General features: G+C 39.6%; 1 protein-coding gene across 1 annotated transcript in view; it reads right to left on the bottom strand.

Annotated features, from left to right (window-relative positions):
- PTPRN2 (protein tyrosine phosphatase receptor type N2) overlaps positions 1-19,180 on the bottom strand; it is a 680,315-nt gene extending 661,135 nt beyond the window's left edge. Inside the window, 7 exon segments of the mRNA XM_072851628.1 lie at positions 17,647-17,844; positions 17,847-17,937; positions 17,939-18,044; positions 18,046-18,143; positions 18,205-18,279; positions 18,281-18,334; positions 19,151-19,180. Of these exon segments, the coding sequence (XP_072707729.1) occupies positions 17,647-17,844; positions 17,847-17,937; positions 17,939-18,044; positions 18,046-18,143; positions 18,205-18,279; positions 18,281-18,334; positions 19,151-19,180 (652 nt within the window).
- Positions 19,181-27,770: the final 8,590 nt, after the last annotated feature.

The raw sequence follows: 27,770 nt of genomic DNA, 5'->3' as shown, positions 1-27,770 counted from the left end.
GCAAGAGAATATATTTGCCTCTTATACAACGTGGTTTTCAGGTACAACAAAGGCCCTGCTAAAGATGATAAACTTTAGCATTAAAAATTACTCTTAAGAGAGAGGATTTGGAAACTATCCCATGTGAAGGTAAGATACAGATGTCAAGTTTAAAAAGTCCATGGAGATATTAGGAAGTTTGGATGGGAGTTTATACTCCTTTACACTTCTCTGTCTATAACGCAGCCTCTGTTCATACCATGCTGCTTCTGCAGTTGATGGAAATCTACTCAGTTTAGCCAAATGTTCCTGGAGTACCATTCATCTCATCCTGAAGCAGACACATAAAATAGGTCAGATCAATTATTTCCCATAGTGCGTCTTTCTCTTCAATGACTATAAATGGGCCACAGAGTGACTGACTCAACTACAGACATCTGATGTGAGATGAATCCCACACCCCACAACTAACTATCCTGCAAAAGTTTTCTCAATAAAGTAATGTTGAAATGTTTCTTACCAAAAGGATATTTAAACAACAGAAAATAAAGACAGAATTTTAAATATTTAATCTAATACAGTCTAATTTCTGAGAAAGTACTAAATTGCTAGAGCTGAAAAAGAATTTGTTGCATGTTGTTATTTCTCATAGTGTTTGTCAATAGGTATAATTTCCAGTCTGTCTGGGATTAGGAAATAATTGAAAAATTGAGCAGAACCCATTTTTGCTGTGATTCCCTCTAGAGGACAGATATCTACAAATTTTGTGATCTTTTGAAAAAGCTGGAGCTTTTGAAAGCACATAAAAACACACCAATTTTGTTGAAACCAGCATATTCTTTGAAGACAGTTGGAAAACAGGCTTTTTTCCTGTTATAAAAAAACAGATCAGGCAGCTGATACCTCAAGAAGGAGAAGTAAAAGCTTAGAAATATCACTTCCATGACAATTCCACTCACATTCTGCTCTTATGCAAGCAAAATTGAAAGATTGCTTTATTTTGGTTTTTTTTTGAAACAAAACCAACTAACTTCTCTGACCATTCTGATCCTTATATAAACTAAAGCTGTTTGGAGACTGTCAACAGGTCTTTCAATTACAAATGTAGTTTTCAGAAAATCAAGGTTCTACGGCTATTTCTCATGAAACACTTCACTGGATAAACTGTAAAAAAGTACTCCAGTTAATTGAAACAAAATATTTAATTTGGGGTCAATTTAACACTGCAGTGCATCTGAGCCAGATATGAATGGTGGGACTTTGATTTCAGGTGTTTCAAATCCCCCTTCTAAAGTGTGGCAGTGCCTCATGGATGAGTTGAACAAGGAAGCCTGACCCAGTGACAAGACTGGGGCCTCTGATGCACAGCAGTAGCTCGGCAATTTCCCTCCTGCCCACCATGGGCATACGAAGATCTGAAGATACAAATTCTAGCATCAGGAGTAGCAAAACCTTCTCTCTGCCCTCAGGCTGACAACCCGGCAGTTCAGGCTGGCAAAGTTCAGTGGTACCTTAAAAAAAATTTTTTTTAATGTTTCAGTATTTTGCCTTCTCCAAAATTAATCTTTTTTAAAAGGTTTTATTCCATTAAAACATCCTCATTTTTCATTTTTGTCTTGATATGGAGCAAAAACAAATGTTGAAATATGAGAAGCTCCCATAAGAAAAAAATTCCAAATGTTGAACAGATAAAATTAAAACCTCTTCAAGGAACACTCTCTGCTGCAATGAAGGACTGAAAGGAAAAAAATAAGTATAGAGGCAGAACCATCCCAAAGTATTATTTATTTGCTTGATCTGTTGGCTCTTGTAAAACATAACTTTAGTATCATCTGTACTGCACTTAGAGTTTTAATCCAATAGTCACACAAAACTAACGGCTCCAGAAGTTAAAAATGGCAGCTATATGGTATCTAATAGCCATATTGCACTTGGGAGCAATCTGAGATATCTTGCTCTTCAAGCAAAAACTCACAATCATTGCTCAAACAACCTATATACAACAGCCAAAGATGAGAAAAAACAACAGCCACTTTCTATCACTGTAGTAATTTTTGGTGAAGAGTTAAATGTATTTATTCTCCTCCATTATATTTATTTTAAAGAAAGTGATAAATATATATTTATAGGCTTATTTTAGAAGAACAAACCTGTTGTGATAGCTAGAAGATTCAAGGAACTGTTCTGTTTTAAACTGCATATTCAGACAACTAGAAGCACTACTACAAGGAACAAAGATGCTTCATTTTAGTTAAAATTTCTCACCTCCATACTTTAAAGAAGCCTTCAAAAGTTAAGCTTTTTTAAACGGAGTGACTCAAGGTTACAAAATATTAATGGATATTCCTGAAGCTGTATTGCCTTTCTGATCAACATTATCATCTTTTGTTTGCTTGTCTCCACACCTGACTATTTTTAAAGACTTTGTTCATTTGTGAAAGTAAACCAAGGCCATGAAAAAATGGGTTCAGCTGAGGTTACAATATCCACCAATCTGGTATAAGATTGTGATAAATTAGTAAAATACATGCCTACTGCACCTCTTTCTACTTTATTCAATTACATATTTTCTGAGTGTACTATAGAGCTATTTTCCCTTTAAATTCGGCTTGCTTGCAATTTCATCTTCCCTCTCACACAGATGTCATGCATGATGGTGCACTTTTATTATTTCACACCCATGTGAGGAAAAAAAAATCCACTTTCTTCTGTTGATTATATATATATTTCTCTATGTGCAAAATAGAGAACCCCAGATTAGTAGCTCTCAAATTCTCATAAACTGAATAGCGATGGATCTCACCAGCACTCACGTAAAACCTCCACATTACTTAAGTGTTGCAGAAACCACAATTCTACAAATGGCACACATCCTTCTAGAACAGTACTGGACCGTTGTTTCAAAATGAGGCAGAAGGGTAACTGATTATTGAAAACCGAGTCTTTAAAACAAGAAATAAAACATCCTTGTCCCGTTCCTTTCCAATGCCAAGAGCAAAGAAATTAGCTGAAGGGCATACCCAAATCCCACTTACATTCACTTACTCAAAAGTCCATCTAACTTGATTTCAATAGCTTTCACATGCTACCGTACAGCACTGCTACGCAGTCTTAAATTGCTGCCTTCTGCAACAGGCAGAAGACTGAAGTGATGGTATTGCTTAGGTGGGTAGAATGATCCAGCTCAAAAGCCCATAATACTTGAAATGTGCTTTCTGTCTTGATGGAATATCTTTCCATTCACACTGTGTCATCTGTACTGAAATCCAAAGTATAATGCAAAGGCATGGGTTTTTTCTGCTGCCAAAGTTAGTTATATACATTCCATGGCTATGGGAACCCAGCGGGAGCACTTTAATATAGACTAGAAACTTCTGGATGGAACACAAGTCTAAAAATAACATTTAACCTAGTGTATTTTCTGGCCACGTGACAAGAAATACTTAGCACTGTATTAGCCGTTTACTAGCAAAATTCCACTTCATTTTGTTTCTTATAAAATATTATTGTTTCAGGGCCTAATGAGCAAATACTAGCATAATTTTGGATTCACAGTTACTGTGACTATACTTTTTTTTTCTTTTGAGGAAAGTTTGTGTATATCTGCATCTAGAATATTTGTCCATTTCCGAATTGTTCTATCGTTAGTCAGAATATCCTCAGGACTGCGAGTCTCTTGTCCCCATCAGTCTATAGGGGAACACAGGCATTATTCAGGGGGATGCTATTGGTGCTTACCCAGTTTGCTCTAGTCGAAAGTTTCTTAGGAGCAAACCATACAAAGTGCCATATCGGATTAGACCAAAATCTGTCTCTGACAGTGATCAGTAGCAGTTGCTGAGGGAAAGAGGGTAAGAATGGTACAATACACCATGACACTCACCTTGGTATGGCCTTCCCATTTGCCAACCATCCGCCACTGTCAGACAATTCTCAGATCTATCAGGCCTCATACCAGCCTGGAGAGCTGATCCACCAACAGAGATGTGTCCCTCAGCAGATGCACAGAAAAAGGGAATCATGACTGTATTAATATTTTAAAGCCTCATATAACGGAATGGCAAAACATTACTGCAGGTAAGATTCTTAAAAACAAAAGTCACTATCTGAAATCATTCTTTTCCTCTTTGTACCACTTGACTATTTCTTGATAATTCATTCCACAAACACTATATATGACATTGAAAAAAATTCTTACTGTGAAATCTGGAAAAGATGCAGACAAGAAGGACACTAAAGCTTTTTATAAAATCTGAAAAATATTACTTTACTGTTGCTACAGTAACATCTTCCTAATAAGCCCTTTAAATTTAAACACTGTCTTAAGAGAGTTCTAGGTCAAGTTAAAAAGCACAGACAAGCTCTTCGGAGGAATCAAGTTTATATTCAGCATGGGTAAGAATCCAATGGAAAAGGTGAACTAAAGTTTTTAGCTATTTCCATAATGACTTCTCACTTGCTGTGGTCTGTCTTTCTTTCTTTCCCCTTAGCCACCCAGTAGTCTCTCTTCTGAGGAGACAATCCTCAACTGCCTCTAAGGAAAAATTCCTAATAATTTTTTATCCTGTAGCAACATATCATCTTCATTTAAAAAAAAAAAAAAGCTTAGATTTGCAAAAATATATATTTGCAGATATAAGTTTGCACCTCCTGAGATGAGACCAAGAATAAAAAGCTATTTCCAGTTTCTCACATATGGAGAATAACTACACATAGATAATATATGAACTGAGAAATTGCAGAGTGAATACAAAAATCATTCATGAGGCACCTGGGGATTATAACAGGAATTTATATTTATTTGCTCTATAACTACATGATATCTCATGTTCTCTTGCTGATCTTTAAGGTCCAGAGTTAAAGTCATTCTTCTGGGGGAGAGCTGGCAATATGCACACTGGTGATCATCTTTGGAAAAGGAGGAACAACCTCTTTCAGTTTTCATGCAGTTGTAAAGCATCAGTTAGTGGATTTTTGGCACCACTCTGGTTTCAGAGAAATGTTCAGTTAATTTGCATCTTCTCAAATGTAGATTTTTACAGTCCTTCCCAGATGTCACCAGATACCTACTCATCAGAGGAGAATGAAAACCAAGACATCTAACTTGTCCTAAAGTAGTGTGCCATATCAATTTTTTAAAAGTAAATGAAACACACAAAGTATTATTACTGCAGAAGGCACTCCAAATAGCAGATTCAAAGTAATTTGAGGAATTCCTATCTCGTTTCACTTTAAAAAACTGTTCTAATTATCTTGTTTGGAAATGACACAAATTCTTTAAGTAACCCTAAAAACGTACACAGGTGCCAGTACTATGAAGTTTGTTATTACAAACTTTTCTAGTGTGTGAAATTTTGATGTCATTAAAGTGCTCAATTACCAAAGAAATGAGTGAAATAAAAGTCCTGATTCTACAAAAATTCAAGGTATAATCAAAACTCCTGTGACCTATTTTTTCCCATGCTGAAGGCAAAAGCGGTGAACAGTCCCATTTACTAAGTGACAATACCACTTACCTATAGTTAGGCACATACCTAAGTACTTGCATTGGTAATCAGAACCAAAATTAAACAGACTTAATCATAGCTTTCAGGTAATAAACTATTATAGAAACAGCTCTCCTGTGATTTATGACGTGAAAAAACTGTCATGATAATACCTGACATATGTTGTTCACAAATGAAATGTGACTAAAAATAGATTATGAATAAATATAATGTAAAATACTGTGGAATGAACAAGTGTTAAGAAACTACATAATGAAATTAATCTGTTTCCAACAAAGCTGCCAGTTCGCTGATTTTTTACTTACAAAGACTAGGAAAAAGAGATGTTGTATACTGACTCCAACATAACAGAGATTATTATAGTACGCTAACTTCCATCTTGCCACATTTAAAGGCTATTTATTCCTAACACTCTCTCTCCCCGTTTTTTTCTCTTTTGGTATTTGCCATCATATCTGGTCTCTATCAGCATTCATTGCTTTCATTTATACGCATTTGTATAATTAATTTCTGAAGCTTTACTTTATAAGAAAGTTATGTATTTTATCTAATGGGTATTCAGGAAGTGTCATATCTGCAGTCTGTAAATGGTTTGGGTGTGTTTTTTTTTTACAAACTGGTATTTATTTGACATCTGCACAACTGGGAAGGACTTTCCAAAGGTTACATGGCAATGGTGAAGCTGGTCAAACAGAGTTCTGTTAGCACAGCTGACAAGAGCTGAAGGAACTGGAAAGTGGAAAAAAATCCCAGGTATGAATGAGTCTTCACTGAACAGAAACCACAGTAGAAAGGTAGATTCTTCACCTCAAGTCAGTACTCATTTTGGAGGATGAAAGATGACCAAAAATAATCTGTCTCTGGGAAATTTCATTAAGCATTCTGATAATTAGGTTAATCTGACAGTCTGGTGAAGCCAAACCAGGATTACAGGTATAAGAATTTTATGTGATCTTTTTCTGCACCTATTTCTTTATATAATAGTTGTTTTACTGAACTCTGCATAGAGTAGAATACTTGCTCTCTTTTCATTTGTACATGAACATCGTCTAACACTGAGGAGTGAGTCAGGTGTGGCTGGCAAACTACAGAACACTACACCCTCTGTTTACCAGGGAGGGACAATCCCAAATAAAGTAACGCTCACACCCCATTCTACAGGATCAGGGTTGCAAGACGATACACCACCAAACCACCCATTCTTCGGCAAGAAGAATTCTCTCAATTGAGAAGAGTTAAGCAGAGTATCTTTGTCAAGTAGCAGGAAAACATGGGCACTCCCAAGCCAAGGCTATCTTACAGACTGCAACAGAGACAATGGAAAACTGACTAGAAAGAAAATGTTCAAATATTTATTTGCTAATACTCTGTGTTAAATAGAGCTAAACATACTCTATAAAGCCAGGTCTAGGCAAGCCCTGTTCAAATATTTGATGCCTTAAATCACCTTAAATCCAGGAACCCTGGACTAATATCAGTGACATCAGAAGGAACTGAACCTGTAACCATTCTTATTTACACCAAACACAAAAACGACTTCAGGAAAACAGGTGAAGCCATTCATAAAAGGCTGTATTTTATACACTTCTGTTGATAACAGAGTCTCCTTGTGCAGTGATGAACTTTCATCTGGAAGCAAGTTAGTATTATTCTAATGCTGGATGGACAAAAAGAAAGATAATGAATGACAAAAAGCTCACCCTGTTAAAGGAGCATTAGCTGGCCAAACGTATGTACACCCAAATTCAGATTCTGGCAGCTTCATGCAGAGGCTTAGGTGAGGCTCATCCCCGCTTTACATGCACCACTATTTAATTTAGTATCTCTGGCATGAACCTCCCTAAACTGCAAGTTAAGAGAAAGAAACACACCATGCTCCTTTTAACAACCTGCATAGCCACCCCGTCACTGGGTAGCTGATCATGTCAGAGCTTTTCCCTATCTGCTAAACTATGAAAATAGTTCCGTAATCTGAAGATGATAAAGTATTGTTCTAAAATTCTCTCAAGTAATTCTTTAATTAGGAAAGTTTGACAACCGGGTGTGATCAGTTCCTTCATTCAAGCTGAATCAGATCCTTCATAAAAGCTGTGTGTTCTACTTTCTAAAATGTCAGCCATTTGACAGCTGTTTATTCTCAAGCCTGTGTGCTGTGTCCATTTCCTCCTCCCTTCTCAGTTATTTACTTTCAGATTATAAACTCGTTAGAGCAGGTGTTACTCAGAGAAACAAAAGCAAATGGACAGGGGAAAAAAAAAAAGCCCTCAACTGTAGATCTTAGTCTTGTTGGGCAGCATAAAACCAACCAGATCTAGTACTACAACAACCTTCCCATTCTGCTTTTTAAATGCTATTTGATTACAGTGTTACAAATTGTATACTATCTAAAAGTGTGAGAGATTGCTCCCAAGGAACATGATTGTTTTATTTTTCTGCAGCTCTTAAGATGGAAATTCACCAGATAGTATCAGTTAACTTTGGTTTTTCCTTCAAAATTTCTGTTTTCACTATTATTGCATTTATTTTGAATATGCAATTTTTATAGCTGCCCTTTGTCCTTGGAAATCATCCTCTGCATGTAATGTATGTTGGTAAATTGTAATTATGAGCTGACCTAGTTAACCAAAACAAACCTCCAGATAGGTAGTACTAACAAGAATATTTTAACAACTTCGAAATTTCACTTCACAATTGAGGAAAGGGAAAATTGCAGATTCTGACCCCAGATTTCAAGGGTAAAAAAAAACCCCAGTCATTTCTTAAATATAGATCAAACAAAAATCAAAAATCTAAAAGGCATACCCTGTGCTGAAGAATTTGGGGGGCGTTTATCTCTGCCAACTGTGTCGCTAACTCCAAGATGTCTTCACCTACCTAAATGCTTGATGATACTTACCTTGGTATCTTGTCTTCATTAGTATCCAGCTATTTCCAGAAAGTCATGACAGATGTATAATTACCAAATTTCCCTTTTCCCCTCCTTTTGTTCTTCCTTTAGGACATAAGTAAGAAGTGGGATAGTCACCGGTGACTACAGCCTTCTCCAAGCAATGGAAGGTGTTGCTATAATCCACAGGGTCATACTATGACAGTAAGAAACAGTGTTTAGCTGAGAAGCTGGGATGAGAGGTGCAGCCAGGTCACAGAAGAAGCTGGGTATAATATTTTGCTACTGTAAGTAAGGCATTGTACTGACTATATACTGAGAATACTGAGCTGTGCTACAATCTAGAAAAGGAAAGAAGATTTTATGAGTAATAGTTCACTGAAGATATTTTATAGTCTAACATCAATCATATCAGATATCAAATAAAGCTGAAATATAAACAGCAAGTATATAATGTATTCCACAATCTAAACTAAAATTATAAAAAATCATTCTTCCAAGAGAAATACACCATAATGTATACATTCTTTAAAAAATAGAATAGACATTCACATTCTTTGGTGGTGATTTACCTGCATTAATCAAGAGTTATAATCTTTGATGCCACATTTTTAATTCACCACTGAAAAGTAAATAGAATTTAATGTCTAACTTACAAATCAATTCTGTAAGAGAGGTCAGGTTAATAGGAGACTATCTTTTACAAGGACACAAATCAAAGTTTCGTGCCATTGAGAGCTCGGGGCAATAGTGGCATAAACTAATCCTATCCCCAAACCTATCTCCCTGTCACCATTTCATGGATACTAATACCAGCACTGTTTTCACTGCTTACAAGCAAGGCTGTGATTTAGACCCTTTTTTTTTTGTTTCAGCCAAACCAATACCCTTTACAAAGGCAAGATCAAGCAGTAACTGGCAGGAATACCATAAACTTTTGTTATTGCCAAACATTCTGTACTGCAAAGCTGCAGCCTGATAATAGTTGAAAAAACACAATTTCTTAACACAAACTCTTCCTCAGGCCTGAAGATGAGGCATGACCTTCCAGGTGAAGTAAAGGAGTTGTCTGAAACGACTGCTCTGAGTTTAACTGAATTGTATTAACCAACTTAAAAAGTTGTAGAGAAAAGATAGCCCTCCTGGTGCAGAGCAGAATATTAATAAGAGAAGAGGTTATATCTTTAGCCCTTTTAGGACAGCAACAGACAGACAGGTAATTATCTCCTGCAGAATAATGAGAGCAGAAGATTTCTGTGTGCCAGAAATCCAAAATATCTATCAGTTTTTCAGCATCCAGGATTGACTTTTGTAAGGTATTTTGTAGAATTTGTTGAGGTTCAAACTTGAGAGATCAAAGATTAATCGGGGGGGGGGGGGAGTAAAAATAGGGGTTTTACATGTATCCAGATATTTCCTGACTTTTGTTGAACTTTGTAAGTTTATTATAATATGTAGTGTGTGGTTGGTCTCAGTTGCATTGTTTTCTATGAGGACATCTGGAAGTATATTACATTTTGGGAGGCACATATATCTCTGTGCATTACCTTGTACTTGTTGGCTATGATTTCAAGCTTATGTAACCATCATTGCATGCTGTTAAGCTACGACTGAAAGAAAAGACCCTACACCCACTACAACCGGCTGTACTTCCCATAAAACTTCTAGTTACTCATTTTTACACATTAAAATAGCTTGGTTTATTAGCCTGAAGCAAAATAGGTATGCAATGTTAAGTGCTAACTCTCTGTTCAGAGAGACTGTGCATCAACAAACTATGTTTGGTATTTAAGTATGTTTCACTGAAAGAAACTATAGGAAAAAATGCATTAAGATGCAGTAATTTACTAAGCTACTTTACTTCTCAGAAATTCCTTCTCAAAAGGAATACATTCTATAAAGTTAAGCCCCTCTAATCTTTTCAGAAAAAAGTTCCCTAATTTTTTGATGAGCACAGCTGTTCTGAATGGCATACTGTTATTTGGTATACTATAGTGTATTGACACTATGAAATGGTTGAGATAAAAATAGAGCCCTTCCACTCCCCTCACAAGTAAAGCCCCCAAAACTCGCATAAGAAAACTCAGTAATCCTGTGTACACATTAACCTCCATGCCCTTCATGCTTTCTCTTGACTGTCCAAAACTAGTAAGTCTTCATGGTCCTCTTCCTTCAGCTCTCCAGTACTAGACTCTCCTACCATTTGCCTACCTTACCTGCAGACCTCCTGTTCATTTACCTGCTTTTTTCCCTTTGCTTGCTCATTCCATTACGCCTGTTTCTTCTCTGTCTCATTCAGATGTCCCCTTCATTTGTTTGCAATTACCAGAGGGTGATTTTCTCAGATAAATTTTTTTCCAGGACTACTAATATCCTTCAGCCACCTCATTTGTTTCAATCCCTTATGTGACAAACCTGCCTAACTACTCACAGGACCTTCCTAAACAGCTTACTTGCAAGACATATATCTCAAAGTCATGCCTCTGGTTTTCAAGTAATGTAGTAGGTGATCCTCAACCAACCTAACTTTAGTCTAAACTACTTCATTAGTCTCACCTCAGCATGAAGAGACAGGTGAATCACTTTCTGAATGTGCTTACTTCTCCCCAAGTTTAACCTGAGCATCTGATTTTTGGATAGCTAAGGTGCAGTACCTACCACATAGATATTTACAGCCAGATACTCACCCTAGCCTGGGAAACATATTAAGACAATACTAAGTGGAAACATATTAAGACAATACTAAGCGGAAAGCAATAGCTGCATTCAGGGAGACATTTATCTGACCTATGTTAGATATGTACAGTTGGGTAAAATTAATTGAAATTTATAAACTAGATACAGGTTAAAAGGAGTCTAGAGTGATTAGCTCAAATAATTACATTTAGTTAGACGAATTCCGCCTCTTACATTAAGAGAAATAAAACCTTTCTATTCCCAGAGCAGTTTCTCACAGTCTACACGCATTTCTTGACTCCATTTTGCCACAGCTTTGGCCTAAATGAATGAATTCATATTTCTGTTTTGTGAATCCCTTTTCCTTCTTGTCACCTTGCCTCATTTTCTCATGCCTCAAACTGGTCTATTGAACATCTCAGTTTTGCTGTTGCATTTGACTGTCTCTTCCATGAGAAAAAGTAACTCCACCAATCTTAAATTTACATCTTTACAGATCGTATACAACTCACTAATCTCCATTCCTGATTTCCAATTCCAATAATTTTACTTCTACTAAACATTTCATTTCTCATTCCCTCTTTTAAACATCCACATTCCCAACATGCCTCTGTTCCTTGGCATCTCTTCTGATTGTTTCCCTGCAAACGTGCTCTTCTTCTTCTGCATCTTCACCTGCTTGTTCTCCATTTGCAAACATAAAACTGTTTAACCAGCAACAGTATTACTTACCGCCTTCCTAGATTTATGAATAATGACCATGCTGAGCCTAACCAAATATACACCCAGCTCAGCATCCTGTCTTTGACGGAGACTAGCAGTGGACTTTGCTTCTTGGATACTTTCCCTCCTTTGCCAATTTTATCACCAAAACCAAATTGATCTTTCTTCCAATCTTTATTGAATGCCCTCCTAAATCTGTCTGTCAACACCAACACAGATTTTAGCAAGACATTATATATACTGATTTTGTAAGAATAACTTCAGAGATTTTATCTAAATTTTAGACTACAGTGTAAGTGGGATGAGGCCAAAATATGTATCATTTTCAGGAAGTTGGAATATACGCTGCCTTTTGGCTTCCACAGGTCTTCTTATGGATTTGGATACATATGACTGACGGTAATCACCTACATCTGAGCTCGTGTTCTTATGCTCTCTTTCCAGCCAATGGAAATCTGATCGACGCAGAAGACCTCAACTCCCTCCTTATCCGTGGGCTCCACTACCTTCAGGGACTGCAGCTGCCCTTTTCTCACTAATGGCAGTCTCTCCACACTGAAGTTTATAAGCATTGCCGTTCACTGTAACAAAGGACACAGGCAACTGCCTATTTATCATTAGTCTGCCAGCATTAACTACCCTTGGCTATTTCAGCAGAACTGCCCAAATATTCCAGGATCTAACAACTAGGAGGAACCTAATTTCCTCTCAGTAGGCTGACTGATGGCATAGTATGATGATGGTGTGGTATGATGACGTTTTTGGGACTAGTGTTATTCATTGGTAGCAAAAAAAGAAGGAAGACAAGTAGAAATATTCTCTTTTATTTCACCAAATACAGAGAAATGTTGGGGTACACTCAGGTAGGAAGCAGAAATTAGCTTATATTTCAAAAAACTTGTCTGTTTCCTCTCAAATCAGTAAACAAAACAAAAAGAAAAAAAATCTCCCTATAAATCCCATCCTATGAACAACCTTTAGAGCGCCCTGCAATTACTTCCTTTTACTGATAGAGAAATAACTCACTTCCTGTCCATTTGAAACTTTCAGCAAAAAGAAGTTAGATAGTAAAAAGATATTGCAGAACAGTCATGGCATGATGCCAAAAACATTAATGCACATTCTTACCTTTAATTCAATGGAACTAACAGACATGCCTTGATATCAAGCTCCTTCCAAGTTGCTTTCTAACATAACTGATTACTTAAGACACATTTCTAGAATATACAAAAATATTTCTGATGAAGGGAAGCATACAGTTCCCTACACTGAATTTTTCACGTTCTGAGCACATAGCATTGTCTTAATTAAATTATTTTGTTGATATTTTTATTTGCTAGCATTATATCATAAATTATACTCCATCATCAATAATTACATCAAATCAACACGATATCAAAATACCTGAGTGCCTATGAGAAGTTGCAAATTAATTTAACTGGAAAGTCAGGCAATTTTATCTACTGAACAGATGGTAACACTGTAATTCCCCTACTTTCTCAGCCAGTCTGCTACAAGCCTCAACCAGCATTCTGATCCAAATGCTACTAAGTCAATGGGAAGGTTGACATTGACTTCAGTGAACTTCAGCTCAGCTCAGAATTGCTGCAAGAAGCAAAATTTCAGTCCTAATGGATCTCCAAGACAGTTGACAATGACGGCTGAGAACAACAGTTATGTTACTTTTGTTGTAGTAACATCTATCCAACAAGAACTACACCAAGATATACTTTTTTGCTATTCCCCATGAAACACTCAACAAAAGCTCTCTGTCACTGCTTCCTTTGGATTGTATTTGAAGCACTGACTGAAAAGCCAAAAAATTTGTACCTTTTCATGTGTCCTACTCTTGATTTCATTTTCTTGTAATTCAAGAATCAACACTGGAGAAATGCTTTCCACCAATGGTAAATGAAGTCCCTGCTCTTGTAATTTCTCACTTCTGATCAAATTTAATCACTTGAAACTCCTAACCCATGTCTAAAATATTTTTTTCAGTTGTTAAACATGCACACCATACTTTGTGAAAGTCCTACAATTAACATGCAACATTTTTTAAAAGTCTTTGAGTAAAGTTTCTATCCTCAACTACATTTAAACCCTAGTGAAATGTAAGACACTTTATTTGCTCATTGTATGTGTCAGGAACTCACAGGTACAGGTTTACAAGAATATTTCTTGTTTATAAGCTGAAATGTGACCGACTTTTTGTTAGTTAGTTAAAAACTAAATTCACAGGCATTTGACTTGCAAATATTTTGAATATGATTATTTGAATATAACTTTGAAGGAACTTTTACATGGTGTATGGAACAACTGTTTCCAGAAATTTCCACAGCATATTAATGTACTCATTTAAGAAGAAAATGCAGACTGAAAAGTGGGATTGCACGCAGCACGAAAGATCAAATTATATTGCAAAATTATACTCGTATTCACTGAAGGTTATAAGCATCATTTTACACGTTAGAGGTCAATGTGAAGGCACTGCAGCAAGCACACACTCTCCTTTCTAATACACATGAGGATGACTTCTGCTGTAAAGTATTGGTATTTTAGGACTAATGAAATAATGTGATTAAGAATGTACACAGTTTACCTTGTTCCCAAGTTCTCTACCTCACCCAGCCTATCTAATATGAAAAAAAAATACCACTGCAACTTTCTGAAAAGATTAGTCTACTTAAAAAGCTGTACAACTGCATGAAAATACTTTACTTGCTGGAGCTGCAATTTTTACTGAAGTAACTGCTTAGTGTTTATTGGAAGGCATTTTAAGTTTAACTGCTTCCTCAGCATAATTATTTGCTTATAAGAAAATGTCTCATTGAAAAAAAATCCCTACAACCATCACTACAGGAGCAGAATAACCCAAATCTGTGGAATTTAGCAAACATGATCAGGATATATTGTTCACAGATGATCACTTTGTAAAACACTTAAAAAGAAGTTCCATAATCTTAAATGGACTGTGTCTTATAAACAAATAAAGATTTATTTAGAATATTAAACTCCCAGACCCATTAGCCTTCATCAAAGACTAATGAACACTACTATGCACTCAGCTGATTTTTTTCTGTGGAAAAGGTAAGAATCTACCTCCTGGGCTAAACCTGGGCAAGACACAGAGAGAGGGGAAGGGCTATACTTTTCCTCATTTGTTCACATTTAAAATGCTACTATAAATGTCAAGAAATTGAAGAATATGTGCTTTTGTTGATAATAGCATCTTATAAAAACACCTTCCCATAGGAACAATCTACAAAGCCTCATGAATTATATAGCCAGAAGAAGCACAAATCCAAATCTTTTATCTTATTTAACTGTAGCTTTAAAACTTCCAATTTCTTAAACAAGTTTGTAAGTATGTTACCAAATAGATAGGTCACCATTTGGAGATGATTACTATATTGGAAAGCATAGACAAAAGTTCACCAAAAAAAAGGAGGAAAATAATTAAATTGGATGAAAACATCCTATGAAATGGTAAAGGTCATGAACTTCTACTTCTGAACCAGCTTTTAGGAAGACTTTCTGAAACACTTAATAGGAACAAATTAATACAAAACTGTTTCTATAATTACATGGCTTTTAAGGCACTTTCCAGCACATATTATAGAGGTTTCATAATGCATCTGTCTTCAATTTTCAATTAAAGAAGATAGGACTGTGCACAAGAAGAAACCAAATTAGTATCTTCCACCTATAACCACAAATAATCCCAAAACTCAGATACCTTGTAAAATTACAGTTGCATCTCCTGACTGTGTCTACAGACTGTGGTCTAAAATTGAACAGAATCTATTATAATAAATAGTTTGAACTCAAGATTAATGAGATCTGAAACACTGGTCAATAAAAGAAATAAAGGAACTCTAAGGGAAGAGACAGCTAAAACTGTTTCACTTCCAGCAATGCAAACATTTTCCTGCATCTTGCCAAACACAATAAATCCTTTCCCATCTTTCACAGAGATCTGTGAGATATCAGTTAGTTCCCTATCCCATCAAGAAGTAGAAACGCTCAACTTTTTTTACTGCTATTGAAATATCTCTGAATTATACCTCGCAGACCACTGGATTCACTACATGAAATCAAGCCTGCTCTTCCCCCATTCCCTTCCACACAAGGACAGCCTTAACTGTCAGGCAGGCATCCTTGCCGAGGCAGAAGCACAGGGAAGCTACAGGGAAGTGACAAACAGACAAATTGTTTTGTAGGTACAACACGCTAAAAAATATTTGGTGATCCAGACTGATTTGCAGTTTATGTTTAGGGAGAGAGAATCAAAATCTGACTAGTTTGAAAGCAAAATGTATAGCCTATTGCATTATTAAAGGTAAAAATTACAGCTATTACTTTCAATATTTTTATGAAAGCTTTCTCCTCAGCAGATTAGGAGAAACGATCTATATCTATAGCAACCAGGAGAGAGGAGGGAGGGATATATCCAGTCCAAACCGTTTCTCCCTAAAACCTTGCATCACTACAGCAAGCATTTAATTGCTCATTTTTATTGCCACTTGACTGAAGCCTCATTAAAAACATGGTCAGCTGATTTTATTTCCTTCTTAATAAACAGAATGTACATGAGGAAGACTGCACTGATGATACTTCTGTGGGAGGCTTCCTTTGTTTCTTAAAGTAATTCTATTTTTTGTCTTAGAAAAAGATTTCTTAGGGACAGATAGTTTAGCTTTCATTCTCTGATCTCCATAACTGCTCTAGATAGGTATTAAACTGGGAAAAAATACAAAATTCTCCAAGTTATGATCTTCTTGACTTAAAGTGAGTTTCGGAAAGATACTGTGAGTGAAATGAGACTGACGGTATTATTAGTAGATATCATTGGAGAAAATTCTGGTGAGCATACAGTCATGAGTGTCTCAGAGGACTGCCAGGGAGAGTGGCACAGGAGAACAGCATTGATCTTAAGCACACAGAGTTTGCTTTCAGGATCCCTTCGTGTTAGAGTGGGCCATTTTAGCAGGTGGGGATGTTTATTGCAGACGGTATCTTCTAAAAGAGGAAGGGGTTGGTCAGAGAATGTCTCAACAGAAGGAGGCTGTTTAATAGTCTTCACCGGGCAGCACTGGGTATTTTTAGACACCTCTAAAACAGCCTGAACCAGGAGCCAGTGCTGACTTCCACCTCCAGCAGAATGAGTTAGGGGTGGACACCAGCGAAGGCTAGGCTGCATCTGGGGGTTTGTGGCCTGCGGATTTCCTGTGGTTTCCAATTATGAGGGCATTTAGCGGGCTGCATCCACTAAACAGGGAGGAGGGTTAAATATGTGGAGGCTAGATGCATTTTTGGTGACTCCTCACTGGTGGACCTCGACTTTAGAGGCCTCATGATTGTCTCGGCAGAAGTTTTCAGCATGTGGGGAGACTTGGTGAGACCAGCACCTCGGAGGTGTCCCCAGAGATCCTGCCGGGACGCGCCGCTGGGGCAGCTGGGCCCTGGGCCGGCCTCGGGGTGACCAGGGACCGGCGGGGAGAGGCGGGACCCGGGAGGTGTGAGGGGCCGGGAGCAGGTCGTGACGGGCCGGAGAACAGGGACCCTCAGCGGGCAGCCGCGCCATAAGGAGCCGGAGGACGGGGCCCCTCAGCGGGAGCCGGTTGTGAGGGACGAGAGGACGGGGCCCCTTAGCGGGAGCCGGTCGTGAGGGGCCGGAAGACGGGGCCCCTCAGTGGGAGCTGGTCGTGAAGGACCGGAGGACAGGGCCCCTCACCGGCATCCGTGCGGGCGCGGCCGCCGGGGGCCTGTCCAGCTGCCCCTGAGGAAGCTCTGGGGCAGCAGCGGAGGGAGCGAGGGGACGGCGCGGCCCCGCTCCCCGTCAGCCCCACGCCTCCCGCCCCTCGCCCCACTCACCGATCCGCGCCTCGGCGGCGGCTCCGGCGGAGGACGGTTGGCTGCGCGGGGCTGTGGCGAGAACCTGCAGCAGCGGCGGCAGCAGCAGCGGGAGGACGGAGCCGAGCGCCCCCATCATGCCTGGCCCATCGCAGGCGGCTGTCCCGCTCCCCTGCCCGCCGCCGCCAGCCCTCACTCCATGCCGCCCGCCCGCCCTTTGCCTCCCGCAGCCGCTCCCCGGCTCCGGCAAGCGGCAGCCGCAGCAGATTCAACACCCAGGACAGCGACCAGCGCCGCCTGCCCGCCCCCGAGCCGGCCCCGCCCCGGCCCGGCCCGGCCCGGCCCGCCCGCCCGGCAGGCGGGGCGGTGAGGGGCAGCTCGCTCCCGCTCCACGGCGCCGCCTTCCCGCTTCCCGCTCCCCGCTCGGCTGCGGGGGGAGGCCCTGCCCTCCCTGCTGGGATCGCGGGGTAGCGGCCCCCCCCTCCGGCAGGGTGAGGGCAAGGAATGTCCCCCGGCCCCTAAACTGTCACTGGCCCTGACGGAGGCTCCGGCTCAGGCGGGCAGTCGGCCTCCGGGCACTGCGGGAGCCCTGCGCCGCCGGGTGAGGGGCAGGGGCGATCCTTCCCGCCAGAAAGGCTGTTCGCTTGAATCCCCCATAAAGATGGCTGAGAATGGGAAGGGAGTTATTAAATGTGCTTGTTCCACACACCTGTATGTAAAACCAATTCAGCTCCTGTCAAAGTTTTGTCCTGAAAAACGTGCTAGCTGGGTGGACTCTCCCTGCGGCCTCCTCAGTAGTGGTTTATTTACCGCGGTTTTTTCTGCAGAAAATTACTTGCCATCCTGAAGGATTTTATGAGCCCTCAGGTAAACACCTCCCGCAGCTGAGGTGTGCGTGTTTGCCTGGGAGACGTCCGCACCCGTGACGTGTTCATCCTCCACCTCCTGTCCCCAATTCACTCCACGTGAGCGGGAACGCTCGGCCTGGGCTGCCGGGAGGGAGCAGGAGTCTCAGGCACGAACCCGTTGACTCCCTCCTCCTTCACAGGCTCTCATCTTCTCACAAACTCGGTGTAATAATATTTACCCTTTAACGCAGCAGTGACAGCCACCGAGGTGAGCCATTGCAGCTGCCGTGCCTCCTGGCAGGGGATGCGGTTTTGACTGGGACAGCCAGATCCCTGCCACGACGAGTGATGGCTGGTCCCAGCCCCCTCTGTCACCCTGACATCTGCTTTATTCCTCCCTGAAGTTTCAGATTCTGACAATCTTCTTCATACTTGAGGTAAACAGCTCTATGCTCCCTGACATGCTTCATCCCTGGCTTTAACCAGGTACAGTCATGACAGGCTCACACTCAAGGTATTTAAAAGAAATAAAAGCTGTAATACATGAAGTGGCTTTGCCATAGACCAGAAAACTAAATAATGAAGGCCCACAGAACAAACTAACCCTGCAAGAGCGCAGCTGCTCCTCCTTGCTCACCTCAAAGGTGGCAGAGAAAACAACGCCAACGCATCCAGACCAGGGTGGACACGAGGAGTCCAGCCACCATGTCGGCACCAGCTGGGACCTGCCATGGGGTGGTCAGCCAAGCCTGGGGGCCCAGGTCAGAGCTTTGCCCCAGGCTCTGGGCAGAGGGGCTGGGTGGGGGCTCGTGGAGGGCACATGGGGCACTTACAGCTCCTGGTGCCCTGACAGACAGTTGCAGACTTCTCTTATTCTCTCAGTTTTGCTCTGGGGGAAAAGTGTAAGCCTCTGCACCAGGGAAAAGGAGTCAGGGTTTACAGAGCTGGTGCAAAATTGCCTCCTTTCCTGTGTGGTTAAGGTTGGCAACTTGGATGCAAAAAAGGGCAATATTTGATTCAGAAAATGGAAATTTAAAAACAATATATTGATACTGGGTGGTGTTCGCTGGCCCAGAGTTTGCAAAAGGGTTGGATGGTCTTTTCAAGCATTTCTGTCCTTGAGGTCTGTTACACGATTGCTTACATCTTGCAGGGGAGTGGTTTCACTAACCCAAAAGGTCCCTTTACCTCAGGAAAATCAATTTTTATGACTCTGAAAGAAATCTGAGCACTGAAAGGAGAGAAACAAAAAGGAGGGAAAAGCATTCTATGGAAAGCACAAGATGAGAAATTAAAGTGCTGAAACATAAATTAGTATATTCTCATGGGTTATGCAAACCATCTGGCTTTAAAAGCTAGTAGTAGGAACAAGGAAAAAGGTCATCTGAATTAGCAAAGAACTGCAAAGCAACTGAAGGTAAGAAAGGAGCAAATGGCAGGCACAGAGAAAGAACAAGTTGTTCATCAAAATACAAAATAGCAGCGGTATTACTGGAAGTCATTGCAGCTCTGCAACGAATGATTTGCATAGCTCCTGTGAATTTATGATCAAATACTATGCAGATTTTAAAAGGAAATTAAAATTCTCATAGCCACTCCGTGCAGAGGATTAGGAGAATAATGACATTTGTTCAAATGCGTGTGAAGCAATATGAAAAAGCAGGAGAGAAAGGGCATTAATTGAAGACAGGAAGAAATCCTTGAGTACACAAGGTTAGTAAAGACAGGAGTAAGGTGTCAAGGAAAGAGGAAAGAGTCAATTGGTAGGTGAAGTGGGCATTTGGAAATAACTCAAGTAGCAATTCTCAGGACTGGAAAGTGTAAAGCATTCCCTACCTGGTTGTGTTTTGCAGTTTTGTAGCAGGCTGCACCTAGCAAAGATACACAGATCTGCCTTAAAGCCCCAGGAGCAGACAGATTGAAGCCAGTGGTATTAGATATAATGAGTTTTGTTAATGACGTGTAAAATCTGCAAGACTTGAGTCTGTGTGTAAATTAGATGAATAACAGAGTCACAGTGTAAATAACATGTTATGACACATGCAGGTTACTTGCTGGTTCACAGTCGTTTTCTCAAGATATTTCTCAGTGCCAAGGTTTTTAATAGTTTGTATAATAAATTAAGCATCAGTGTTTAGGTCTGCCAACCTTGTGAGATTGGTTTGATTGTGGTTTTTATTACCATGTTTTCAATAAGTTTCTGAACTGTGGAAAAAGAAATCCTAAAAGGTATAAGTAATTTGTGAAAATTACTAGAAAGACTAGAAAAATGAGACTCCATTCTTGAAGTCAGTGATGTTGTGGGGCTCTAACAAAACTTTAGAACTCGATAGTTTTGAAAGAGGAATAGAAGACGGTATCAGTAAGTTATTTCTGTAAAGGCATACTTAAATCTTTTTGGTAAGGCTTTCTAAACTGGTAAAGATACTGAATGGATGCTAAGAGGGTAGAATATCAACTCTCCATTGCTAATGTGTCTGGAGGTGAATGTGAGGCTATATGGAAGAATGACATTGGAAATTATAGATCTGAAAATTTCAGCACAGTGAATAACATATTGAAGTTTAGCATGTCCTTAATTGCTGGAGCTGAATCTTTATATGACACCCATACAGGTGTGACAAACATGCTAGGCAAAGTGAAAGAAGAGCTGGATAATCTATATGGTTTTATATGTATAAAAGATTTACATCCTTAACCATGGTAACCAGAGCTGAACAGTTTTTCAAGGAAACGCTTTTCTGTTTGAAAATGCTGTGTTGTCTGCCTAAGGTTTTTCACGAGAAACATATATGTTTTAATCAAAAATCCATTCGTAAGTGCCAGAAAAAGATCCAGAAAAGGCCAGAAATGATCCCAGAATGGGTAGTTGCCCGGTAGCCAGGACACCTGCGTGGGCTGAGATTTTAAAGGTTCAAATTTTTGCTCTGGCTGATTCAAAGACATGATCTAACCATTGGACAATAAGGTCGGCCTCTCTCTCGCTCTCAATTTCACTGGGCCATTCAAGATTATATTAAAAGCAAACAGCCCTGCTAGAAAAGACATTGGTAGGCAGAAGTAGTTTAGCATGGAAGAGGCAAGAAGATGAGTATAGGATTTATTTTGTTGATTTAATACTGTTTAGAATGAAATGGTAGGATTAATGAATTAATAAGCTGGGAATTGAGTTAATGATAGAATTTTTAGAGATGTAAGAAGAAAAGGTGCCAAAATTACATGAACCAAAAAATTAGGTGGGGGAAAAAAGAAGATAAACACAGGATTCAGTTAAAGTAAAGTAGAACATTTCCAGAGAATAATTTAGGCATAAAAATACACAAAGGGAAAATACTCATAATAGTTATAAACTTATAAGTAATTAAGTGATGTAAGTAAAATGTTGTAGACAGGATTAAAATAATACATGATAGTTGAAGGCTAAGTGTAAGGACTATAAAACACAAAGGTAGCATCTGAGTTTTACTGTGTACTTAGTTACTGAGGTCATGTTTGTAAGCCTTTGCAGCTCTGTTTTTTAATTACAAATGGGAATTATATATACAAGCATAGGTACACCTGCATGACTGTAGAAATTGTATATGTATATTTGTACAGGATAGAACTGCATGTTTCGTCTAAGGATCACAGAGCTATTTGTCAGTTTATCCAAGCATAAAGAAGAGCCTGAACAAAAGGTCAGTTCCAGCTATGCCAAATACAGTCTACCTGCACAGGCAAACACACCCTTTAAAAAAAAAGAAAAAGCAGGAAAAATAACCTTCTTCATTTTCTCTCTTCCTCTCATCCCCCTGTCCCCCCTATACCTCCCTCCCCAAATCAAGGCTTCTGAGCACGTTAATTGCAGATCATTTGTCCTGTTAATGCGTCCAAAATCCACAGGGAACAATATCTATCAGGCAGTTTATCTAAGATTCAGTAACCTAGATATCTTGGCAGAGCTTTAAGATGTATTGGGGGTGGGGGGGGGTAGGGGTGAAAGAGGAGAGAAGGAGATGGAGCGGTTTGTGCTATATCCATGCCCAGACAAGAGAGAATTTAGACTATTTTATTATTTACATTTGCTGGCTCTAGAGGACATAGGTAAAATATTCAAAGCCTGTAGGTGTATATACAGACACAAAGGGAGTCTTTTGGAGGCTCAGCGCTGCACATGTAACCTTCACCACTCTTTTTTGAGGGCAGAAAGAGCTGGTTGAGCAGCAGTAATCCTCCCGCACCTTGCTTGTGATTTGAGGACTTCTTTCAGAAGACTGAAAAAAAAGGCTAGAAAAACCATCTCTAGAGCCACATCTTGGAGTACCATGGTTTGCATATGTTATGCCGCCTTGCATATTGCTGGTGTGAGCAGCCATAAACTCTGTTGTAGGAGGTTGACGAGCACCGGACCGTCTTCAGGATGATCTGGCAAAGACACTCTTCGAACAGCGACTGCAGAACTGTTCACACATTCATATCCTGGAATATTTTGATTATATTTTTTCACTACTGTTGATGGAAAGTTTAAAGTGGCAAGATTTCTTTTTAAATTACGGGGGGGGGGAGATAGATAGCATTGCAACTGTATTGCAGAGGCTGTAATAGCTCTTGGGATTAAAAACTATCAAAAAACTTAACAGAAATTTTGCACTATGCACTTACAAGTAGTTTATTTATGTATGTTGAAAAAGTACATGCATGGTTATATAGCTCTGTATATTCGACCCTTTCATTAAGAGAAAACATTTCACTTATTCCATGTACACATTTTTTAAAATATAGAATTAAAATAGTTAATATTTTAAAGCAGTTAAGAATGAAAGACTTTATCCTGCAATAGTGATAAACAGTATGTCTAAAAAGCCATCCAGGGCTTCAGACACTAAGCGTGTTTAGAGGATGAGAGGCTATACAGAAGCCTGGATTACTGAGAGCTAAACTCATATAACTGTCTCCATAGCAGTAAAAATACTCACTTAAATTTCGATTTAGTGGATGTATTCTACAAGCTTACTGAAGGAATAGAGAGTTCCTAAAGGGAGAAGTCTTTAGCTGGTATAAAAAGGTATAGCCCCAGGTTGCATCAGCAGTGGTTGTGGTCTGTCTTTCTCAATTATTGAACATTTCATAGTATAAGTAGAAGTACTTGAAAGGATTTTTAGCATCCAATACAGAAATTACTGATTTTCAGTATTAGTTATTTCATATCTATAAAAATAGCACAGCCTATGAGATTTTTAAATGAATTCATACTGAATTCACTTTAGCATGCAAATATTTGCAGGGTCTAGAAGATGTCAGATTACTTGATGGAAGAGTGTGGTAGGATTCATTTTATGAACATCTCAGCAATTCAGTTGTATCTAGGAATAATGTTTAATGTACTGGTGATTTCAGCTATTTTAAAGCTTTTCTTCCTGTTTCCAAAATTCTATTAGAAAATGTCTTTACTCTGGAGCATGCTAAAAGTTTTACTCTAGATATTTCTGCATCACTGAGGAGCAGGAGTTCAACATGGAGCCAGAAGGAAAAATCCTTGAGAACTGTGCAACTGTAGGACTGATTGATAGAGTTTAAAAAAGGAAAGGAAAAAAAAAGTAGGTTGATTTTAGTTATGACTGGTAAGCTGTGAGCTGGTCTTTTATTCCCTATGCTGTAACTGAATGATAATGGGTTTTATGTGTTGCTGGAAAGAACAGTTGGAAAGGAGCCTAAAATGGAGTGTTCAGGGCCTAAGAGATGAAATGCAGCTAGAGAAAATTACCTGTGAGAATAGGAGGAGATGTGACTTACATTAACTGAAAACTATAAATGTGACTTACATTAACCGAAGACCTAAACAACTGTGCATGTAAGTGCTCAGGGCAGCGTGTTTTGAGCTGACTTCCAGGGCTGTAGGAACCCTTGGTACCAGACCAGCCACTTCAGTGTGCATGGTAATTTGGGCTTGCGAGGAAAATTTCCATACTCTTTTGCTGGTTTGCTAGGGATGCTAGAGAGAGCAGCTTCTGTAAATGTAGGCATTTGCAGGTCTGGATTGAACCCAAATCCATTTGAGATTCATTTAAAATTCTAGCTGACTTGTTCAAATACCACTTACGGTGATACCTACATTAAACAGGGTGCTGAAGCTGTGTTTGGTATAAAACTGGTTGAAGAGAAGGAAAAGGCAGCATGAAGCGACCTGTGAGTAACAATGTATGGATGTTCAGAACCTGTGAAGAACAGACCTCCGGTGTCTCAAGACGGGAATACAATAACTGATGACTCTCAACTCTGAGGCCACTTCTGACATCTTTATATGTAGTGTGAGGCTATGAAAGGGAATTTGGGCTTCACTGGGAGAGGGATGGCCTCTATGAGACAAGCACAGGTCACTGACGTGCACTAGAGCTGGCCCCTTTTAATTGAGAAAGGCTTGGTTTCTTGCTAATGCCCACCATCATCTCAGATCAACATAGAGGCTAAACTGTGACTTGCCTATCTTGAAGTCATTGGAGACAGATTTCAAAATCAAAACCACCTGAAGTCCTACTAATTTTCATGGGTGTTTAGAGTTCTCAGCACAGCTGAAAAACTCACTGTCTGAGCATATCAAGGTGGTATATCCAGATTAATCGATTAGACATTAGTACATGTTTTTTGCAAATGGGTTCTTGTTTGTCGAAAACCAGGTTGAAACCCCTAGGTGTGCAATGGATAATTAGATTTGGTTGCCATTGATCAAAATTTATTTGAAATGTCAATAGGAAGCCAAATTTTTAAATTAATTAGGTGCTTTTTATGGGAGGGAGTTCAGAAACAGTTAAAAAATTCTATTTTTATCCATCTTTGCTAATCTGTAAGATTTGATACTTGGTGAATTAATTTTACAACCGATAACTAATCCCCTGAGATATCCACTCCTCTTGTGCTAAATTAAAGGATGAATGAGATTACTGCACTTTGTCATTCTGAAAGAATAGGCCAGTAGTTGATTAAAGCCACTGGGGAGCTCTGGTTATGTGTCCCTCCCTTTCTCTGTCTGACTTGGGAACCTGAAGTCTGATTCAAGTGCTAAGCACCCACAACTGCAGCTGGAGACAGGCGCTTTGAGGTGCAAGTGCTATACAACGTGACATCTCATACTGAGTTTCCAAAATTGGTAGAAATTTTTTAACTTAGTCTCACTGTACATTTGTAAAATGGCGATAAGTAAACCGACGGGGAGTTGGAAAGATACATGAATCATTGTGAAATTCTGGGACTGCAGTGAATAGTACCATAGTAACGCCATTGTGGCAGGTAACAGTTTTGTCCTCAGAGCTGGGTATGAATAGCATGGAGCAGATTAAGTGTAGAGCTATATGTTGAACGATGAGTGGAGAAAAAGCACTGAATATTTGCTGTGTCGTCAACAGCAAGGGTTTTGAATCATCCGTAGACCAGACTGAGCACTGAGTAGGGAACAGTTTAGTAACTTGTCTTAGTGTAATTAAAGATATCATGTCATTCCACACATAATCAAAGGTGAGGTTAAAGCTGTGCCCACCTTCATTTTGATACCTCCTGACTTTTGAGTGCCTGACTTCTCAGCTCTAGTAGTGTTCTTAAACCATGCTTTCATCTGTTACATACAAGGGAGGGTCTGGTTTCACAAAGCGCAAGGTGCAGACACTTGCATTTTCCAGCCCGTTGCTGCGGTGGTGAGAGGAAGTGCAGGACAGCAAACAGTCAAGAAGCCACTCATGCTCCTCCATTTTTTTCTCCAGCATGTGTCTCTCACTTTGGCTGCTTATTGCTGAAGACATACTATGCTTTTGGGTAAAGCTCACCCTCTCTCTGTGTTCTATCTGGGAAACACTGTTGTCCTGCTTACTGTAGTAGACAGAAGCAAACCTGGTGGTGACCTAGAGGCTAGAATATTTGCTCTAGCTGTTGTATGACTATAAACTTGGAGTGTCATTGAGAAATACCCTGGGGGGAGATCTAGAACTGAACAATATGTTCAATAGCAACTCAGAATGGAGCAAGAACAACTGAGCTCAGATCATTTGCACTTCAGTTTTATAGCTTAATGCTTATTGACATGGGTTATTTTGAATAGCAAAAAATAAAGAAATTAAGTACATAGTTTCTAGTGGAAAAAAAATTAGAAGATCTTGCTCAAGGCTTTCTGCTATCTCAGAGCACAAGACTGCTTGGACCATTGCCTATGATGTGTTTCTTTTAAAGGAAGGTTACTGAGGGTATGCTGTGACCAGGAAAGAAAAAAAAGAAGTAGGGAAAGTTCATGGTAATGACAGCTGGGGAAAGGAACATTGTTTGGACTACACTGAAATTACGTGTCTTTGTAAGTACAAGATTATGTTAAGAATAGTCATAGGTTTTGGTGGAACTATTAAAAGTTGAATAATAGAAGAGACAGGATGCTCTTTTTCTGTTCTGAATTACTACTTTAAAAAGCCTTCCCTTTGCTCTCTGTGGTAGTTCAGAGTGTTCCAACAGAGCATCAAAGACCAAACAAAAACACTTACTTGACTTCTCAAGGGAATCTTCCTCCTAGGCTGAGCATTTTCCATGAAGTTTTCTGCTCTGTGTAATATAGCTTCTACAGAATTCTTTTCTTATGCAATAGTGTTAATAAATGTGGATGCACTGCTCTTGGTAAAGCCAAGGAGTGACTACCAACTTGGAAAAAGGAGGCCACTATTGCAAAAACCTTACTATTTAATAATTCATGTCTCCTTATACCACCCTAACCTACAGTTAGCCTCTTTAGTGTGAGAAAATTATGATGAGGTTGGCAGCCCCTAGCCTGTAAAAAATGAAAAAAAGGGAATGGGGGGAAAGCAAAGATACTTTGCCGGGGTCCCACCCACTGAATGAAGGGACGAGGGTGGCTGAGCAATAGCAGCCGCAGAGAAGTAGCCTAGTGAGGACTAGGGCGGGCAGCCGGCCCTGGGACTGTCAAGGTGAGTTCCTTCCCTCACAGGCCCCCTGCGTGTTTCACTAGGAACTATCTAGAGCCTGGGCCTGGCCTGGGCCCCACTCTGCTCGAAAGAAATGCACTGACAGGAGTGCAAGTTCCACCTTGTGAAAGGGGAATTTCTCCAGGTGATTCATAAGACAGGTGAACAAGGTTCCTGCTTTGAGGTTTATGATGGATATTTAGTATTCTGTCATTAAATCTCCTGTATCACCAATGAAAAAAGGAATATCACGGTGAAAAAGCGGCAAAGGTACAAAATTCTACTGGCAAGGATTACATTAAACACAGTTAGAAAGAATACTAAGGCAAAAATAAACTTGTAACTGGCATTTTCTTTCATTAGCAGT

The sequence above is a fragment of the Ciconia boyciana genome, chromosome 2 (genome assembly GCF_034638445.1).
Source record: "Ciconia boyciana chromosome 2, ASM3463844v1, whole genome shotgun sequence".
NCBI classification, from domain to species: domain Eukaryota; kingdom Metazoa; phylum Chordata; class Aves; order Ciconiiformes; family Ciconiidae; genus Ciconia; species Ciconia boyciana.
The sequence above is the reverse complement of the archived record's forward strand: the minus strand, read 5'-3'. Positions and strand labels throughout refer to the sequence as shown.